The sequence below is a fragment of the Pteropus medius genome, unplaced genomic scaffold (assembly GCF_902729225.1).
Source record: "Pteropus medius unplaced genomic scaffold, Ma_sr-lr_union100, whole genome shotgun sequence".
NCBI lineage: Eukaryota > Metazoa > Chordata > Mammalia > Chiroptera > Pteropodidae > Pteropus > Pteropus medius.
The window spans coordinates 32392646-32414102 of NW_024340849.1; the positions used below are offsets into that span (position 1 = coordinate 32392646).

General features: G+C 35.2%; 1 protein-coding gene across 2 annotated transcripts in view; it reads left to right on the plus strand.

The window, feature by feature from the left end:
* The first annotated feature begins 1674 nt into the window (after positions 1 to 1674).
* The window catches only part of DSC3 (desmocollin 3), a 42654-nt gene continuing 22871 nt past the window's right edge, over positions 1675 to 21457 (plus strand). Inside the window, exons 1-6 of one of the 2 annotated variants that reach the window (XM_039843932.1) lie at positions 1675 to 2184; positions 11794 to 11878; positions 13488 to 13687; positions 15082 to 15201; positions 18731 to 18886; positions 20128 to 20272. In XM_039843932.1, coding sequence (XP_039699866.1) covers positions 2119 to 2184; positions 11794 to 11878; positions 13488 to 13687; positions 15082 to 15201; positions 18731 to 18886; positions 20128 to 20272 — 772 coding nt within the window. In that variant the 5' untranslated portion in view covers positions 1675 to 2118. The remainder of the gene's footprint in view (positions 2185 to 11793; positions 11879 to 13487; positions 13688 to 15081; positions 15202 to 18730; positions 18887 to 20127; positions 20273 to 21457) is intronic. The other variant, XM_039843942.1, reaches the window with a different exon arrangement.

Here is a 21457-nt window from a genome sequence, read left to right on the forward strand (position 1 = left end):
GTCATACTGGGGTTTTGGGCTTCAACTTATGAATTTGAGGGGACACAATTTAGGCTATAGCACCACCTATCTTGCAGGAAAGCTATGATACGCTTGTGTTTCTAAAGGCTGGCTGGGGTCAAAGGAGACTTTGAGAAACTTTCCCTGAGGTCATGGGTGAAGGTGAAGTGAAAGTTTAGAAGATGAGAGGCGAAAATGGTTGGAGTGGAGAGAAATTTGTAGTACTTTCTCTGAGAAAAGAGCTCCTCTGTAGAGAGGCCTCTAGAGATGAGATAGGATCTCTGGTGGGTGCCTCGAGTGCTTCAGAGATGAGACAGAAAAGCTGAACTTTGTGTCTAAGTCCTGATAGCTGAGGCCTGTGAGTTTCAGGGAAGCCCAAGATTTTAAAGTAGGAGCCTATTGAGGTGATTAAGGTGGGATGAATGAAAACCATAACACCTTCCCTAATTAATCCGGGCTACCTGAGTGTCCTGGCCTTGGAATTTACACACGGACTTTGAGGAGCAGCAACACATACGTAGAGAGAGATAAAGGACTGTGCCCCTAGTGTTGCAAGTTACTTCTCTATTAAAAAGTTTAGCACACTGGGCTATGATGATTGCCTTTATTCCCTCTTAGACTTGGCGTTGCTTTGGGCAAGAACTGGGTTTTGCACATTTCCTTTCCTCCAGCCACTCACACAATGCTTGGCAGACTCTGTGCCTTGATGCAAGTTTGTTGAATGTGATAATGGAAAAATAATTAAATGGAATAAGCATTGTAAAGACAGTCACTTAAAATAGAGTCAGGAGGCTTCTTAGGAAGTGGGGCCTATGCACACTTTTTGCCTCAGTTCTCAGAGCTGCTAAATCTGTTGCTAAACTCTACTCAAGGCTGAACCAGAAACATCCTGTAACACATGGATACATATGAATTTTACCTCCTCCTTGTAGTTTTTGCCCCTCATTTGCCTAGTGAAATTAATCAACCCCTGTTAACCAAGTCAGCAATCTTTCATTTGCTTGAAAAAAAAAATACACTTTCTGACTTTTGCCTTTATAAACCTGGTCTTTCCTTGTTCTTTCCAGAGCTCAGTTTGGGTTGCTGCCTGAATCTGCTTCTCTCAGGTTGCAATCATTTTGCTCAAATAAATGATTTTTATTCTTTATTACAGGGTAAAACTTCTTTTTTTTTTTTTTTTTTTTGGCAAATGATATTGACTATGTAAGTCTCCTTTAAGAGTAGAAGTTTTTGTGGTAGATTCTCCTTTTGTCACAAACTGAAAACTCATATCTTAATACACTTGCCATGTAATTAATTACTAAATTGATAATTTACATATAAGAACAACAAGTCCTTTCTTAGAAGGCTCATAAAAGGCCACTAAATTGGCAGTAAAGAAAGCTCTGAGTGTAATTCATTAATGTTTTGGGTGCGTAAACATTTCTAGCAGAATTTCTTTAAATTGGTTTGTTTCTGGTATTCCAAATGTCAGTTTCTTCATGCCACATGCGACGATTTTCCCTCTGTTCTTTATTTTATCGTGTTAGTAAAATTTGGAAAGAATACATATATTTTGTATAACCAGGAGACACTGCCCAGAACTTCGTCAAGAGTCTAAGGGAGGATCCGCTGATAAAATCACAAGAGTGTTCCTGGCACCCAGGAGCGCCCATGCGGGGGCAGAGATCCCTACAGGCGGATTTGGGCTCTGCAGTGGGAATGAGCGGTGCAGCGTCGGCAGTGGGGGACGCCCGAGATGATCTGGGCGCCCAGGACCGCGCGGAGGGAAGGCGGGGCGGCAGCGCCGCAGGGCAGACCAGGGCGTGGGAGAGCCGGCAGGGACCTGCTCGTGGGACCGCTCTCCTGCGAGCGAGAGCCCGGCGCAGTGGCGGGGAAGCGGAGAGGCAGGCTCGGGCAGCTCCCCAGCGGATCCCGCGGTGATAAAACTTGAGAAATAACAAGGAGGGGCGGCCCGGCGTCTCCTGGGTCCAATCCCGTCTCAGAAGCGAACACGCTCCCAGGCAGGGAAGCCTAAGAGAGGCCAAGGCGACAGAGACGTGCAGCAGCGAGAAACTCGCCTCCCGCGCTGCCGCACCTCCGCGGGCTCTCGCTTTCGGCATCCCGCCCGGCCCCCAGATGGACGCCGCAGGGCCCCGGAGCTCCCTGCGTGGAGCACTCTGCAGCCTGCTGCTGACCCTTATGGTGAGTGGGAGCTACCGGGAGCCGGGATGAAGAAGGGGGTGGGTTCCCGCGGGGGGGAGCTGCAAAGCGGACGGTGTCCGCGACTCAGCTTAATCCTGCGGGGCAGGAACGACCCCAAATTCGGACGCGGAACGGTCAGGATAGAAAACCAACTTTGAAGGACGACTCGGGACTGAGCTTTTTGTTTGAGACGGCGCGTTTTAGTGACTGAATTACGGGCCGCACTCTGACTTCGCTGCGCTCTGCCCAGCTGTCGCCTGTGGGCTGGGGTCTGCACTCCTCCCCTGGCACTTGGGGCTGGTGATGGTGGTTGGGGCTCGTTTGGATGGAGGAGGAGGAAGAGTATTCGGCCAGGTTTTTCAGGATCCCTGAATAAGCAAAACACAGACGTGAAATGCGGTCCAAGACGCCACCCCGCCAGGGTCACCTGGCATGGGGACGTTAGTGCGTGGAGGGGTTGGAGCGGTGCTTCTTGGTTTCGGCGTGGAGTTACCGCTGAAGAACGGCTTGAAGGTTTTGCTTCCCCTAAAGGTTATTTCACAGTTCACTCATACTGTCCACCAGGGGCTCGAGGGGTGCGGAGGCTGGATAAGGGCTGGGTTTGGGGTCGGTGGTGTGAGGGTACTGTTGGGTTGGGGCAGAAGGGATAGGGTCAGGGTGCGTGGGGTGCTCGGATAGGCGTGGGGTTAGGTCTTACTTTGGCTCCACGGAAGACTACGCAAGACCCGAGCTCAGCCTGGAGTCTCCTGTACCCGGGGAAACGCGCGACCGAGGACGAGATCTGGCGGGAGAGGAAGTTAGGGACAGTTCTCCGAAAATTCGGGAGACAGAAAGCGAAAAATCAGGAACTCTGATGGCGTGATTATGCGCGGATCTTCAAATTAGACCAGGGTTGCACTCGGGATGTGTAATGAAAAGGAGCTGTGGACTCGCGACTTCCCAGGATCCAAGGATGGGCGTGGGATTTGGTGGCCAGAAGACGCTCCTGGACTCGGAGGTCGACTCTGGCTACGCGGATGCTATTCCTCTGACTCTCATGAGGAAGGATAGGTCCTAGTTTTGTCCTTTCTGAATCAAGGAATTATGAATATTGGATTGATAAGTATGATCTAAGATATATTTATGGACGAGGAATTGTACAAACGAGCGCGTCGACCTCCCAGACAACTGTCCCAACAAAATTTCTGAGTTGATGAAATGCCTCTTTACGAATAGAAACTGCTCTCAAGGTATATTCTTTTGTGATGTATTTGAAAGCATTTCCAGTTATGTTTAAAAGCATGAATTTAGTGTTCTGTGTTCTCTCTGAGAAAGAGATCGAAGAATGGGGAGAAGAGACTGCAAAGGTTTTGTGTTACCAAGATTTCCCATATTTGCTGGAGGGTAGGGTGTGACATTCGAGGAGCTGTCCCAAGGACAGAAGATGTTGGGGTGTGGCAAGGCAAGAAGGTGTGTGTAAATCAAGAGATAGCATCAGCTGTAGTATACGATACTCATTTAGGATTTTTTTTTTTAATTTTCTAAAGTTTAGATTAAATGTTATATCTGGACATTTGAATACTGGAGAGTGCATATAGAATAATTTCTTTCATCCACAATCCTCAGTTTACACCTTCAATTTGTGTCCAGATGGGTATATTAATACCTCTACTGACCACCCTATGTCTGTATTTCCCTTGACTCACAACTACCAACTTTTCAGCGTAATGTTAATGGCATGACACTTTAGAAACACAGTTTCGTTTATACGCACCTTAATGGATTTCTGGAAAACAAGTCCGTGTTTGAAGTGAGAGCTCTTCAAAGCAAGTCTGTAACATAAAACTGAGACTCAGCATGTTAGCTTTTCCACTCAGCTGTTTCATGGGTTGAGGTATTTCCATCTGTACTTTTCTCCTCCAGCATCTGTATGCCTTTGCCACCTCTCTGTCCTCAACATTCTAAACTGCTATGGTCAAATACAATTACTAATGATCCTTGCCACACTCACATACAAAGAAAAGAAGAAAAAAAGGAACAAAGAGAAGCTCCTCTTAATGTAACAAAAATTTTTAGGGATAGTGAAAACTGGTTTGCGTTAACTTAGTTATTCAGATGTCTTCTGCCCAGTTACAAATAATGAGATACTTTAAGATAGGTATTTAATATTGTTCACCTTATCAAATCCACTTTGGGAATTGTTATCTATTATATATTATAAATAGTATGTACTTGGACCACAGTTAACCTATCATTTTGCTAAAAAGACTCTCCTTCAAAAGGAATTAAAACAATGTTTTCCTTTACAGCATTAACATACTTTCTCCTTGGATTATATTAATTCTACCTGTAGCCTATATTGACAATCGAGCATTCTACCTTTTCAGATTTTATGGCATTAATTAATAAGAATAATGTGACTTCTTTACCAGACTTTTTTTTTGATAAAATTTGACATACTCATCCTTTTGAAATAAAAACAAGTACAATAATTTCTATTATCCTTGGCATTAGTGAAAAAAAAAGTATAAGGCAAATAAAGGAAGTAAATGAGAACTAGTTTATATTAAAACTGTGATCTTAAGGAGGTCAAAATTTTACTGTATATTTATATCAATGCATTATCAGTTGCCTTTTAAAAAAGAGGTTGTTGATGTTCATATTGAAATATAGCTAGATCCTGAAGCACCTTCTGAATCACTTAATATATGTAAGCCCATGCACATTTTTGAGGCCTGTTGTAATCTCCTCAACAGTTGGTATTCCATATATGGTACCTGAGGGGACTTGTGGTTAACTGAATCTTCCATTTAACTAGAATCCCATCTTATAAAGAGTTTGGATAGAAGGAAATTTAGTAGAATCATCTAAGCACTTAGACTACAGAGAGGCGAATCTTACAGTTTACCTTTGAGGTGATAAGAATTTGAAAGGCAATATTTCTACTTTGCAGAAGGCAATATTTCTATTTTGCATAAGAAAAATGATGAATTTAAAATTCTGTAACTTTTATGCTGTCAAAAGATCTTTATTTTTCAGACATTCCGTAAATTTCAGTTACCTAGCTTCTTTTTTTCTTTACCGAAAAAAGGTGTCATTTTAGAAAGCCTACCTTGTGTATTCCCTGTAAAGCTGAACAATGTACAAAAGTGAAATAATCTCAAATAACCTGTTTATTTTCATTCTTTTAGCATTAGATTTTTCTATCAGGATTTATTGATTTGTATGATAAAATTACATACAACTATAAAATTTGGATAGTACTGTAAAATGAAACAAAACAATTAATTTTTCCAGACTACAGTAGACAGCACTTTATATTATCATTTTTAAAAACTTAATTTGTTACATTTTAATTTAAAGTTGCTTGCAACTCTAGGTTTTGCAAATCAGATTCTTAAAGTTGCCCTGGAGAGTTCTTTATTAAAAGATATATATATTTTTATATTTTTACAACTCAAATAATCAATCCATAATTCATCAATTTTTCAAAAGGTCTTTTAGTATTTTGCAGTTTTTATTGAGCACTCTTCTATATAAAAGTTATTTTAAAAATAACCTTGAAAGGTTATTAGTTCATTCTTGGTAATTTAATGGTGCTTTTACATTTTTTACTTTATTTTCAGTAACATATCCAATCCTCATAAGTATAGTATCAAATTACTTTTAGCTTCAAGAAACATGACATAACTGAAATCTATATTTTAATATTACCCTTATCAAAAATTATTTTAATGAATTAATTGTACATTCTTTCTAATGATGTACTGTACAACAATGAAAATAAACATTGCTATCTACTCAGAATGGGTAAATTTTACAAACTTAATGTGAACGAAGAAATCAAGTGACATACAATTAGCATATGACTGCATATATTTAAAAGCCAAAAATTGGCAAAATAAACCTGTATCTTCTTTGGGGAGGGGGCGTGTATATTTATATATGTATAAACACACATACATGGGATAAAATAAGCAGAGGCAGGGAAAAAATGATTAACTCAAAAATCATCCTTTAATTGTTGCCAAGTTCCAAGTTTTGGGGCTTGAGGGATGGAAGGAAATACAACTGGGTAAAGGTTTATAGGGGTTTAAAAACAACAGTAATGTCTTATTTCTTAAACTTGAAGCAAGTACTCTAGTTTTCATTTTAATATTTCTTAAAATACCTAACTATACTATTATATAGTCTTTTGAATTGATATTTTATAGAGAACGTGTAAAAAGAGAAACAAGCAATAGAGAAGATGAACAAAACCAAAAGCTGTTCTTTGTCAGTCTTGACAAACCCTGCTATGACTGAGCAAGTAAAAAATAAAGAAGGCACAGATAAGCTAATATTAAGGTAAAAAGAAGCCATAGTTACCAAGAGGACAGATGTTTTAAATATAGTAATATTAATAGATTATTACAATTAATTTGAAAAAAGACAAAACGAGTAATTTCTTACAAAATATAAATTACCAACATTGACTTGAGTAGGTATAGAAAATCTAAATAGATGTATAACCATTAAAGACATTGAATTAGAGCCAAATGTCGCCACGCACACATCTTCACATCCATCAGGCTCAGACCTGTGATAGGTGAATTCTTTCATAATTATATGGAACAGATCATTTGTACCTTATGTAACTTGTTTCAAAGAATGGAAAAAAAATGGAACTCTTCTTAAATCATTTTATGAGAATTGTGTGAAGTTGAATCATAGTAGCTTGATTTCACTTACAGACATATATTTGAAATACTACAATAAATAGCAACAACCAATAATGTATTAAAAATTATCATGTCCTGTTAGGCTTATCCTGGGAATGGAAAGATAGTTTCACATTAGAAAATTTATTACTGTAGTTTAACATAGTAATATATTCAGAGATAAAATTATATGTTCATATCAAAATAAGTGAGAAATTATATTTATTGTTATAAAAAATTCTGAGCAAACTAGGAATATAGGGAAATGAACTTTCTCAACATAGTGAAGCGTACTTAAAAATGAATGCCTGTATGAATGAAAGAAAGAAAAAAAGAAAGACTCAAAAATAATAGTGAAATGGTAAGAGCATTCTCTTTAAAGTTAAATCCACAATTTCACTATAACTGATTTATTCAGCATATTAGAGGCCCTCACAAGAACAGAAATAAGATAACTAATAAAAGTAAGTTTCCTGGATAAAAAAAAATCTAAAAGGATTTTTCATGAAATTGGTCAGCTGATCATAACAAGATTTGTGGAAGAGTAGAAGTCTAAAAAAAAAGCAAAGGTACTTTAAAGGAAGATGAGAGGAATTGGCATCACCATAACAAATACTAAGATTTATAATAAAGCGATATTCACTAAAACTATATAGTACTCATGTAGGGATAAACACATATAATGAAATAGTGCAGAAAACCCAGAAATAGATTCTGTATTTGTGGGGCCATGTGTATGATGGATATGACATTATCATTAGTTAAGAAAAGAAGAGTTATTCAGTTATGGTTCTGGGCCAGTTGGCTGTCCATATGGCAAAAGATAAGATTAGATAACTACAACAAATTGCTCAGAAAATACATCCCAGATGGGTAAAATATTTAAAATATTTAAAATTTTAGAAAATATTGGATAATATATTTATGAAAAGTTTAGAGGAGGAGTTATTAATACACAAAATTATAAAGCAGAAGAAATTATTAATAAAATTGACTACTTTAAAAAAACTAAGAGAAATGATTAATAGATTCGACTACAATTGAGGCACTGTTTATCAAAAAATACCACAAAAAGAGTGAATAAGCAATCCACATGAGCCTACAGATAAAAAATACTACAGTTTAAAAAAGATAAACAATATAGAGATGATTAAAGGAGAGGAATAGACAATTTACAGAAAATAAATGGCAAATAAACACAAGAAATGATGCTCAACCTCAGTAGAAATTAAGAAAATGCAAATGAAAACAACAGCCATAAGACTGGCAAAAATTTTAATGTCCTGTAGATTTAATTGTAGTAGAGAATTTGAGAAAGAGAGAGATCTAATAATCTGGGGCGTTAACATAAATTGACATTAGTACTTTGGAGAGCAACTTGGCAAGAGTTACTGAAATTGGAGATACCCACGTGTTTCCACCTCAGGTAGGTATCCTGATACCTTGTACTTGCAAAGCCTTTCATTGCAATATCATTAGTAATAGAAAAATGGAAAATGGGGAATGATCAAAATAAACTGTGGCATATTCTTGGAAAAGTCTCAAGCATGTTGTTGAGTGAAAAAGCAAGTTGCAAAAGGATGCAATAGGCACAATCTATACACAATATTAGCTTGTGTTTATGAGCACATGCATGTATAATGCATATATGATAAAAGTATAACAACCAACAGAGGAAGTATAAACATCAACTTAGAAGAAACTTCCCTAGAGAAGAGAGATGAAAATGGAATAGAGCATAGGACTCTAGCTATATCTGTAAAGATGAATTTAAAAAATGAAGCCAAAATTGCAAAATGTTAATTTAAAAAATCTGAGTGGATATATGAACATTTATTATATTATACTTGATTAAATATGTCATAATGAAGTTAAAATATTTTTAAAAGAATTGTGATTAAGATATATTGAACATGGCTTTCTTTTGATATTTAAAAATACCAACTATAGAGTTAAGAGATATTTGGACCAATGGGTGCATTATTGAATAAAACCATTTTCACTGCAAGGTAACAACTATATTCTTAGGAAAAACATTCAATTGAGCATACATAATATGATTCAAATATTTTTTTAAGGACAAACAACTTATTCATTGTCACAGTTAGCAATCTGATTATGAGTCTGAAAATGACTTTTTGGCTTATATTTAAACAACACTATTATATGTAGACACTATTTGTCCATATTTTTGAGTTGTTTTACCTAAACTAATTAAAGCAAAGGTAAGGTAGATCTTACAGAAATGCAGTAACATTTAGAGCACATATTAGTATAAGAATTTTGATGATGAATATATATATGCATATATATTTACAATTATGTTATCATGACTTAATATATTTTAATTTTGTGAAGAAGTCTGTTTTATGTTTAATTATATCAAGTATGAAATGCTTCTGTGTGTTTATTACTTAATTTTATTTTTCTGAAATTGCTCATATGACTTTTTTAAATTTGGAAAAGCCTCTCACTACTAATTTGTAGAGGTGAAAGTGGAAAGAATCATTTTCATATTAAAGACAATGTATCATTTTTTTGTTTTAAATAGCATTATTAAGGTATAATCTACATCCCATAAAACTCACCCATGTTAAGTGTGTAATTCAGTAAATTTTAACAAACTTGCAAAATGTACCACCACAATTTAATTTTAAAACATTTCCATAATCTTAAAAAAGAAACTTTAGACCAATTTACAACCATTTCCCATTCCTATTTCCAGCTCTAGGCAACTAATCTATTGTCTTTCTACATATTTGTTTTTGGGATATTTTATATAAATGAAATCATACAATATGTACTATTTTGTTTGTCTAGTTTCTTTCGCTGAGCATAATGCTTTTTAGATTTATTCACGTTGTGGCATGTATCAGTATATCATTCTTTTTTTACAGTTGAATATTGTTTCATTTTATAGATATATCACATCTTGTTGACTTATTCAGTTGATAGGCATGTGAGTGGGTATCATTTTTTGACTATTGTGAAAAATGCCATTGTGAATATTCATGTACAAGTTTTCTACGTAGACATGTTTTCATTTCTTTTGGGTAGGAGTGGAATTACTGGATCATATATTAAGTTTATGTTTAAATTTAAGAAACTGCCAAACTATGTATCAAAGTTGCTGCATCATTTTACATTTCTACCAGCAATGCATGAGGGTTCTGGTTTTCCATATCCTTGTCAACACTTGTGACTTTCTGTCTTGTTCATGTTAGTCATCCTAGGATGTATATCATTGTGATTTGGGTTTGCATATTCCTAATGCCTAATGATGTTGGGCATCTTTTCATCTCTTTATTGGCTATTTTGTAAATCTTCTTTGGAAAATGTCTATTTAAATTCTTTGTCCATTTTTTGTGTTGTCTTTTTATTATTGAGTTGTAAGAATTCTACATATATTTTAAAGAAGTCATTTATTGTTATATGATTTGAAAATGTTTTCTCTCATTCTGTGGGTTTAATTTTAATTTCTTAGTGGTATTTTTTGAAGAGCAAAAATTTTTAATTTTGATCACCCTACTTATTATTTTTTCTTTTATCATTTGTGCTTTTAATGTTATATCTAAGAAATTATTGCCTAACCCAAGGTCATGAAGGTTTACCCTTCAGTTTTTCTCTAAATAGTTTTAATTCTTACATTTAGGTTTGTGATTCATTTTGAGTTAATTTTTATGGATGGTGTGAAGTAGGGGTCCAAATAAATATTTTTTGCATGAAGTTATCAAATTGTCACAGCACCATTTGTTGAAACTTTCTGGATGCTGTTGTCAAAATCAGCTAACCATAAATGTAAGGGCATATTTCTGGGATTTCAGTTCTATTCCATCCATCCATATGTTTATCCTTATGCGAGTACCACTCTGTCTTGGTTATAATAGCTTTGTAGGTTTTGACGTTGGGAATGTAAGTCTTCAACTTTTTCTTTTTCAAGTTTTTTTGGGGGGAGGGGAAGGGGGAGGGGTCTTTTACATTTCCACAAGAATTAATGGTCAATTTTTAGAAAGAAGCTACTTGGAATTTTGATGGGGATTGCATTGAATCTGTAGATGAATTTTGGAAATATGTCTTCTGATGCATGAAGATGAGATATCTATTGTGAATAAGATGTTTGCTTAATTTTATTTTCAGATTTTTTTATTGTTTACAGGAAAAGAATTGATTTTGTATGTTAATCTTGTATCCTGCAACCTTGCTGAACTCATTTATTACTTTTGATTTTGTTTAGTGGATTCCTTAGGATTTTCTATGTATCAGATCATGTCATCTGCAAATAGAGACAATTTTACTTCTTCCTTCCCAATATGAATGCCTTTAACTTTATTATTTTTTTCTGTAATTGCCCTGGGTAGAAACTCCATAAAATGATGAATAGACGTGAGAATGGGCATCAGTGTCTTCTTTCTCATGTCAGAGGAAATCAGTCTTTCTCCTTCAGTGAGATGTTAGTTTTAAGTTTTTCATAGAGATTCTTTATCAAGTTTTTCATAGAGATTCTTTATCAAGTTGATTCTTTATCTATTTCTAGTTTGTTGAGGGTTTTTAATCATAAGTGCATGTCAAATTTTGTCAATTGCTTATTTTGCATCTATCAAGATAATCATGTGGTTTTGTTCTTTATTCTTTTTTTTTTTTAACCACTTTATTGGGGTGAGATTTACATACTAAAAGCTGTACATATTTAATGTGTACAATTTGAGTTTGGAGATAAGTATATGTCTATGAAATCATCATTATAGTCTGTGCTATAAACATATCTGTTATCTCCAAAAGTCTTTCAGCCAAAATTTTAAGTAAACAATACAGTATTGTTACCAATAGGTACTATGCTATACAGATCTTTAGGACTTATTTATCTTACATAACTGAAACTTTGTTCTTTTCACTACATTAATGTGACCTTTTTTTTTTTTTTAAATTCCAGCTCTTCAGTTTTGCTTGTAAAGCCTGCAAAAAGGTGATATTTAATATACCTTCTAAACTAGAGGCAGACAAAATGGTCGGCAGAGGTGAGAAATTTTAAGTGTTTTTAAAACAGAAATTTAGTTTACTTACACAGGAAAGAGCATGTTATCAATCTTTGTATTTTGGAATTAGCCTGAATCTATTTATAGTTAGATACAAATGAAGATTATTTGAAGATATATTTCATTTCTTTATATCTCCATTGAATTCTATGGTTGATTCTAGTGCAAATGTTCTAAGCTATGATTTTGTACTTATTCATGTTTTAAGGGTTAAAAATTACATAAAGGACTACATGTAGAACATAGCCCTTTCGTTGCTCAAGGATTCAAGCATTAGAGAACTGTAGATAAGGAGCCGAGAGAATCAGAGCAGTATTTTTATCAATGCAATGCTGTGGCTGCACTGGGGAACATAACAAGGTGAGCCGTTCCATTCGAAATGGAACTTAATCAGCCATTTGCACACTGAGAAGCTGGCAAACCTCAAACCTTCTCAGCAACAGGGAAGCTCTGCCCAGGTGGACTTTCCATGTGGTACAGGGAATATTGTAGGAAAGCACCACGATTATTTTTTAAAGAGATATAGCTTGTCCCAGAGATACTAAAAATATTTTTTCAACAAAGTGTACCATTTCTGGTTATAGTGCTTCATTTAACTTTATTAAACAAAGGCCACTTTTATTGCTATAGGCAGAAAGAAAAGAAAAGTTGTAAAGGGAGTTTAGAAGTGTTCCTCTAGGGAAATAGACTAGAGGTAGTCATTCTGCTGAAAATGAGGTGAGAGAAATCGGTCATCGCTCTTAAGATGTTTACTTCTTTGTGACTAAATGTTTCCCATCTGTGACAGATTAGGATTAAAGTAAAAACACTATACATGGGTAAAATATGAATCCTTTGAGAGGTTATTACATAAGTGAATATTAATGATCAATTTGGTTTCTGTTAATGTAGAAAGTGAATGGGATGGATTTGACACTTTTGATACAAGTATCAAAACACTTACATCGATACCTATATTTCATTACCTTTTAGTAAGAAGGCAAAATTCTTAAGGAGAGAAGACCGCATGTAGACTTTCAGTAGGGTGTCCTGGAAAGCTAGGAACACAAGGAGAACTTGTGGGCCTCTGGTAGGGTTGGGATGTGATGGGGGAGTGTAACAGAAAAGTGCCAGTTGGAAGAAATTGAAGCTAAATTTTTCTTGACTATTTGCCTAACTCATACACTGCATTGCTCACATGTATAACCTCTGGCTGAAGACAGATGTATCTTAAAAGACTGAGACTATATTGTTAAGGAAACTTTTCTGTTTGTTCAGGTGTGTGTGGGGGTGTGTAGCTCAGTTTTGTCATGATTGCAATACACACATCTCTTTATTAGGAAGAGCATTTTTATGAGCCTTTTAGAAGCATATAAACTTTTAGAGCACCTTATTTAATACAAATATATAATCAAGATTATTATTTTTTAACTGAAATAAAATTGTCATTTAAAAAATACATGTAAAGAGACTGGTTAATTTGGTAAATGCAAAGTGATTGGTTTATTTCACTCTACTTCATGATTCTGAAGATTGTATAAATTATTTTAACACTTTATTTTTTCTTTTTGCATGTGTTTCTACTTTACAACATGAAAATTTTTACTTACAGTTAATTTGAAAGAGTGCCTCAGGTCTGCAGACCTCATCCAGTTGAGTGACCCTGATTTCAGAGTTCTAGATGATGGGTCAGTATACACAGCCAACACTATTGTGTTATCTGATGAGAAAAGGTCCTTCACCCTGTGGCTTTCTGACACGAAGAAACAGACACGGAAAGAGATTACTGTGCTCCTGGAACATCAGAAGAAGGTATTCAAAGTACATTGATATTTTCAGGCATGTTTTTCTTTTCATTTAAACATTTTCATTAAAAATTGTGAAAAGAAGCAAAGGATAAGTAGGATTTTTTTCCTCTCCTTTTCTCTCCTTTTCCCATCCCTCTCCTTTCTCACCCAACACCCCCTTTTCTCTCTTTCTTAACACTGATTAAAACTGGCTTTGTTAAATTGAAAGGACACCTCTTCGGCGAAGTCCTCTGTAGCCTCGAAGTCTAACTAATTGATTTTGTGTGCCTGTGTCTGTCTGGTTATCTCTCTATTATAGCATTCAGATTTTTTTTTTTTTATCAGTGTGAACAATTTATCCATAGTTGTTTGAGGGCATGAATTGATCTCCTTTGAGCTCATATTCTCAGTAATACCTGACCCACAGTCAACAGATGTTAAATTAATGTTAAGAGCAGTGGTTCCCAGTGAACAAGAGGTTGATTTCAAGTCCCACAGTGATTCGGATGCTAAAAGAGAATGGAGATTCTGGAGTATGAATAAGTATGAATAAGAATATGTATGTCATGCTATTAACCATCGCTCAGAGGATTATTCACTGCTGTTCTAAATTCCACATCATGCAGAATGGGTGATGAAAGTAGTCACAGAAATGATGAAAGGTTTAGACTGGATTACAACTAATTGATGCTAAGTGTATTGATGAGAAAGTTAATTGAAATGACTGTTTAGCACTTTAATAAATGTTTAATAAAATTAATTAATTAATTATGAGGAAATAAAATGTCTTCCTCACTATACCAGGAAATGAGATGGAAGTCACTACAAAGTCCAATAGAATTTTCAGCATTCATGGCAATGTTCTATAACCTGCACTGTCTGATATGGTAGCCCAATATTAATGGCTACTGAGCACTTGACCTGTGGCTAGTATAACTGAAGGATGGTATTTTTATATTTTGTTTAATTCTTATTAATTTAAATTTAAACAGTCACATATGGCTAGGACTACCATATTGGACAGTGCAGTCAGAGTGTTAAGGCAGTGAAGAAAATGCATTTCCTTGCTCAAATTCTCATGAGTATGAGGTTTTAGCAAAAAGGACAAGTAAATGCTGTGTTCTTTATCTTTTTGGGACAGAACAAGAAGACCTAAGAGGTGATTTTTCTGAAAGTATGGTCAGTGTTAGAAAGGTATACAAAAGGACATTCTCTGGTTTATGAAACCTTTAAAATCTAGATATATTCTTTCTTACCCTTCTAATACAAAAATGCCTTATTATCTGGTCTTTAGCTTTAGCATGGAAATTCCTGAGCCTGAATCTCCAGGGAGGCGTTAGGTTTATGGGCTGTCTGCTATCTTACAACAAGGTAGGCCTTGATGCTTTTGTTTATTTAATTTTCTTTCTCTAAATTCAGGTATTGAGGAAAAGACATACTAAAGAAACTGTCCTCAGACGTTCCAAGAGGAGATGGGCACCTATTCCCTGTTCAATGCAAGAGAATTCCTTGGGCCCCTTCCCGCTGTTTCTTCAGCAAGTAGGTTTTAAATCCTTTCTGACTGGAGTGTTTTAATTCTAAGAGTCTGTTTTGTTTAGGTTTAATAACTCTTTAAACATTTCAAAATAAACAGATTTGATTGAATATATTCATAAAGTGTTATAAAAATGAATAAAATGAGAAAATCACTGAAACAATAATGAGAAAAACTAGAAAATCACTAAAAAACTAATAATATGTAGCCATTTAATGATCTTTATTAGTTTATTCATTCATTTAGCAGCTAGTTATTGATCACCTCCTATATCTTGTGGAAGGCACTGCTCTAAGTACTGAAGCTAGAAATAAACTTAGTCATGGTTCTTGTTCTCATATAGTTTCTTAGCCTACTGAGGGAGATGGAAGTAGACAAATGATTACATTACTGAGTGATGAGTACTATGACAGAGATAACCGGGTTGGGGTGATCTGAGAATTTATGAGATGAGCACCAAGCCCTGAGAGGAAATAGGTAGAAAACAAGAAAAGGCTTAGAGGAGGAGACATCTCAGTTAAGTTCTGAAGGATGAGAAAGTGTTGTGTAGGTAAATAATTATGGAAGAAAAGGGAGAGGTATAGAGGCGAAAGCGAGCATGACTCATTACAGGAGCTCTGGGTAGCTTAGTCTGGGTTCCCAGGTATGGTGGCAGTGGAGCAGGGAGATGAGGCAGAAGAGTTGTGTTGGGGTCGTATCATAATGGAACATATGTGTTTTGCTGGGAAGTTTAACTTTTCCCTAAAAACGAGAAGTTTTACTTTTCATAAAAATCTAAATGGAATATATACAATGAAAACAATTACTGAAGTTGGGCTATGGCGTTATGCTTGCTTTTTCTCTTGGTTTCTCTTACTGTGGTTGATGTTTTATACCAATGGTATGACCTATGCTATTTGTTTACTGTTTTAACTGTCATTCTAGAGTCTCTCAAACTTATTTTTTATTCTACCCAGTACTAGATCTTTGTTTCTTCTTTTTATTATCATACTTTAAGTACTGATGAGGCATTTTAAGAAATGATTTCTGATTATTAAAGTTATACTGATCAGAGCTTTCGCATTGCTAAATTAGTCACCACCTCTCAGTCTTCATTTCTTTGAAATATGTATTGTACATTTGACATAGCTGACCTGACCTCTTTCTCTCCCTGAAAATACTTTCTTCACTTGGCTTCTAGGACACCATTCACTTAGTTTTCTACTTGGTATATTTTGCTGTTTCTTTCCTGCTCTCCCTCCTCCCTCCCCAATACCCTGCCAATATCCTCTCTAAACTTTGGAGAGTTCTCAGGCTCAGTCCATGAATCTTGTCTCATGTTTATTTATATTCACTCTCTTGATAATCTCATCCAATCTAGCTTTAAGTACTATTTATACACTGGGGACTTAAGACTTCATATTTCCAGCCCAAAGTGCCTAATTGATATTTCCACTTGGAAATTTAGTAGACATTTCAGACTTAACATATACAAATTGAGTGTTCGGGTTTTCTTCTAAAATCATTCTCCCATCACAGTTAATGGCAGCTCCAGCTGAAAGTTGTTGGAGCATTGGAGTCTGTTTGGTAAGGTTTTAGATGTAGAGAGCATACTTCTAAGTAATTAACAGATAAGTATTTACTACAGTGTATTAAACAGTTTATAGAATTGTTGGGAAAGCTGAAGAAACCAACTTCAGATTGAATTTTCAGGAATAAACCCCAAGCTACACCACAGAATCCACAACCAAGAAACATGCTGCTTTCTCCATGATGGGGAAGCCAGTAATTTTAGAGCCAAAGTGCCATTGCCATGGTCAAGAAATCACCACGGTCATGAAGCTGCCCTTCCAAATGCATCTCCTTTTTGCTCCAGTTAGCAAAAAGATTTTCACCAAGCTTGTGAAAAACTGCTGGAATTGCTGCTGCTACAGAAAAAGAAAAAAGAAAAGCATCTAAACTATGATGCAAGCAAAAATAGCAGAAACAGCAAAAATGAGACATCTACTTCACTTATGGCTTCCAAATCTCATGCAGGCACACTTGATTGTCTGTATTTAAATCTATAACTCTTGTTTCAAGAGACTCTGGAAAACAGAGAGGTTTGGGTTCAATCTTTCTAGCATCTGCACTCTGAGAAGACACAGTAAAGGAAGGATGAAATAGATATTGCGCCCCAGTTTACCATATCCGTCTACTGTTTTCAGTTGAACATTTAATTCCTGTATTATTATAAGATTTTGGTATAACTTTATTTTACCAAGATCTCAAATTATGGTGGCTTAAGCATGACGGAGATTCATGCCCCTCATGTAGAAATTTGATCTAGTAAAGAGATTCTAATTTAAGAAAACTCTAAGAACCTACAATTCTTTGTTTTTAGCTTGGCCATCCGTGCAGATTCAAAGTGGCTTATTGCTATGTTCACATTAAAAACCAAACTCTTCGATCTTCTAGAGAACAGTCTGGATCTTGCACACATTACTTTTGTTCACATTAGACCTGACCTTTTCATGTGACCACACCTAATTGCAAGGGAGACAGAGAAATGTCTTTCTTCAGGGCAACCTTGTATTCAGCATAAATTCTAATACTAAAGAAGATGGATTAAGGGATACTAGCTAGCATCCTCTGAGATAGTGTCATCCTCAACTTCCATCTTCATACCACACATCCAGCCCATTGGCAAATCCGGTTGGCTGTATGTTATATATCCAGAATTATACATTATATCCAGAATCTAACCATTTTTCATAATCCCTGCTTCTACTATGATAGTCTAACAAACTATCACTCTTCCCTAAATTCTTGCATCGACTTTCTACATGATCTCCCTCTATCTTCCTTTACCCACCCATCCAAATCTATTTTTAACAAAATCCCACGAATTATCTCTTTAAAATATAAATCAAATAATATTACTCTTGCCTAAATTATCCGATATCTCCCCACCTAACAGGGAAAAGCCAATATCCTCGGAATTACTTACCTGGGATTTCTCTTTGTCTCCTTCTCCTTTCCCCCAGCTCTCCCAACCACAGTGGCCTTCTTGCTGCTCCTTAAACACTTCAGGCAGAGCCCGAGCCTTGTCCATTTGCACTCCCCATTTCCTTCACCAGGAAGAGTCTTCTTTGTTTATTCTCACAGCTCATTCTTTTAATTTTTGTCAGTTACCCTAAGGAACATTCCAATTGGCATTCCCTTCACCATATTTGAGAGTCCCTATTTACCTCACTCCTGCCAACAATTGGTATTATTGTTCTTTTCTATCTTTGCCAAATCACTGGATAGGAAATTATGCCTATTGTTTTTAATTAGATTTACTTTGGTTACGATTTATTTTGAACATTGTTTTAATTAAATTTGAGCAGCTGTAAAAAATCTTTTGCATAATGTTTGTTACTCTTTTGTGTGTTGACGGAGTGACATGTGACTATTGTTTTATTAAGTCATCTGTTTAAAATAAAATTATAAACACATAAACTGCATTTTTTTAAAACTAGCATTTTAATGGATTTAATTTTAAATATTTTACATATGTTTTTTTCCTTTTAGGTTCAGTCTGATGCAGCACAGAACTATACTGTCTTCTATTCCATAAGTGGACGTGGAGTTGACCAAGAACCTTTAAATTTGTTTTTCATAGAAAAAGACACTGGAAATCTGTTCTGTACTCGGCCTGTGGATCGTGAAGAATATGACATTTTTGATGTAGGAGTTTTATTAATATACATGATTTTAAATGATTAAACTATGTTTCTTCTGTCTTTTTCTGTCTCTTCTTCTCTACTTTTTCCTGTCTTCCTGCACTCTCTTCTTAGAGGGTACCTGAAAGTCAAAGGAAATAGACTATGCAGTATTTGGAATATTTGGTCTGCTTTTTATCTCAACTTTTGTTAGGTTAGTTGAAATGAAATGAAGAGCTTTAATTGTACTTGAATGTAAATTCCCATAAGTTTCCAGGACTTGTTTTTGCTCATGAGGTACTCTTGCTCTCTCTGGTCATAATACAGTTTCCTCTCTCCAGGACATGCCCAAAGTCTGCCTTCTCCTTCTCTAACTACTTTTTCTCTCTTCCTTCCACAAGTATGATTCTCTTATCACATCTGAGAACTGGATAAGGAAGCTAAAGTGGGAGAATAAACCCAAACAAGGGTTAATAAGCCAGCATTCTGATACAGATGAGCTTATAATCAATGGAGAATAACTCAGACAGTTTTCAGTGTGATATGGTAAATGCTGTGGGATCATGTAGTCATCCCTGTGGTATAGGAAAGAGGATTCTTTTCTTAGAAGAAGGAAGAGAGGCTGTGTGAGCAAATGTGACAGATGTCTCCAACGTGACATTTCTTAGCTTTTGATTAGAAAATTATCAGCTCAATGTTATAATCACATGCCTAATTGAAATACATTCTATTTGACATTACATTGCCTTTAACTAATTGGCAATGCAGAAATTAGTAAATGTATTTTGTTATAAAAACTCTTAAAATATGTGATCCATGAAGTAAAACAATAAAATGGTATAGTAGTTCCAAGATTGGGAATCATCACTTTATTTAAATGATGTGATAGAGATTTTTCCCATTGCAGTGAGTTTAATTGTTTACCCCAATACAACTTTCTGATTATGGAGAGAATAAGAACTATAATTTGGGTCTCTATATTCACATTTAAATTCTCGGTCTAATTGACAGATTTGTCCCTGACTTCGCCGTACTCTGAGGTTTTATTTGAAGTGTAGCCATTTCTACCAAATACTGGATGCTCTTTACTGTACTTAAAGTGTTTCTTTATTTGATGCTTTGGTGATTAAAAAGCACTGAATAGAAATATTTAAGTGGTTTATTATTGAAAAGATTTGCAAAGAAGGTAACATATAAAGCACAGTATTCTTCCTACTAGAATATTATATCAATGGACTATTGAACTTACGTTTTCCTGTTTTTCAGTTGATTGCCTATGCATCAACTGCAGATGGATATTCAGCAGACTTACCTCTTCCACTGCCCATCAGAGTGGAGGATGAAAATGACAACCATCCTCTTTTCACAGAGCAAATTTATAATTTTGAAGTTCCAGAAAGTAGTAAACTTGGTAAGACAACATTTTTTATTGAACTTTTTGTGCATGTATTCTTTGGCCATTGGTATTTTTTCTTTTATGAAATATATGTTCATTTCCTTTATTTTAATTTTCTTCGAGGTTTATCTTTTTCTTAACTATTTTTTTAATCTATCTAAAAATGTTCTTATCATATTAAGGCTATTAACTTATTGTCACATTGCAAATATTTTCTCAATGTATTACTCCCTTTTAATTTTATTAAAGCTCCTTTTTGAGGTACAGAAGTTCAGATCTTCCATTTAGTTAAATCTATTCGTATTATACTTGGAATGGCCTTTTCCTTTCAGACTTTACGGTAAGACAACTTTTAAGAGTAAAATGTATTATGTTAAATATGTTTTTGTACATTTTTTGAGACATTGAGTTTTTTAATATTCAAGGTCAGATCATCTTGATTTGATATTGGACCAGTATCTATTTACCAGAATGCATTTCATCCCATCAAATCAAAACAGAGTATAACTTAGAAGATATTATAGGAATTTATAGTGTTGTCAGTATGGTACCAATTAGTTAAAAAGGCAGATAACAGCTATTCAAGTTTTGTACCATATTTAGTTTACATACTTAATTTTATTTTTCATTATGTCCCTTTATCAATATTCTCATTTCCAAGAGAGGACATGCAGGGCGGAATGTGCAGTAAAATTCACATCAGCATAGCAATTTTTATTAGGTTTTATTTAGGGAGATATTGATGACATCTATTGATGATTCAATTTTTCAAGCTCATTTTTCTTTCTTTTAAAACTACTACCTTACTACTTCCAATTTAAAATGGATACTGGAATAACTTTAGAGAAACTTGTATCACATGTTCTCCACCTTAAACACTTAGTCTCACATGAGGAAACCAGTGTTTCAGTTTAGTTGACTATTAAACATGGCATTCATGATGTCTTCTGAGCCTTGCAAAATGGAGAATAGTCACTCACAATAAAGTTGAAAGAACGTGGACTCAGTCATAAAGGATGACTTTGCTAACTTGCCTATTAAGGTTTCTGCTAACTACTTAGATCTTTACTGCATTATTATACTTTCTATTCTACTTTATATTTTACTTTGATAATTTGATGTCATAGATATTAACCTCTTTATTACTCACATGGTACAATTACACAAATGAAAATCATTGGTTTGGAGTTTAGGAAACAG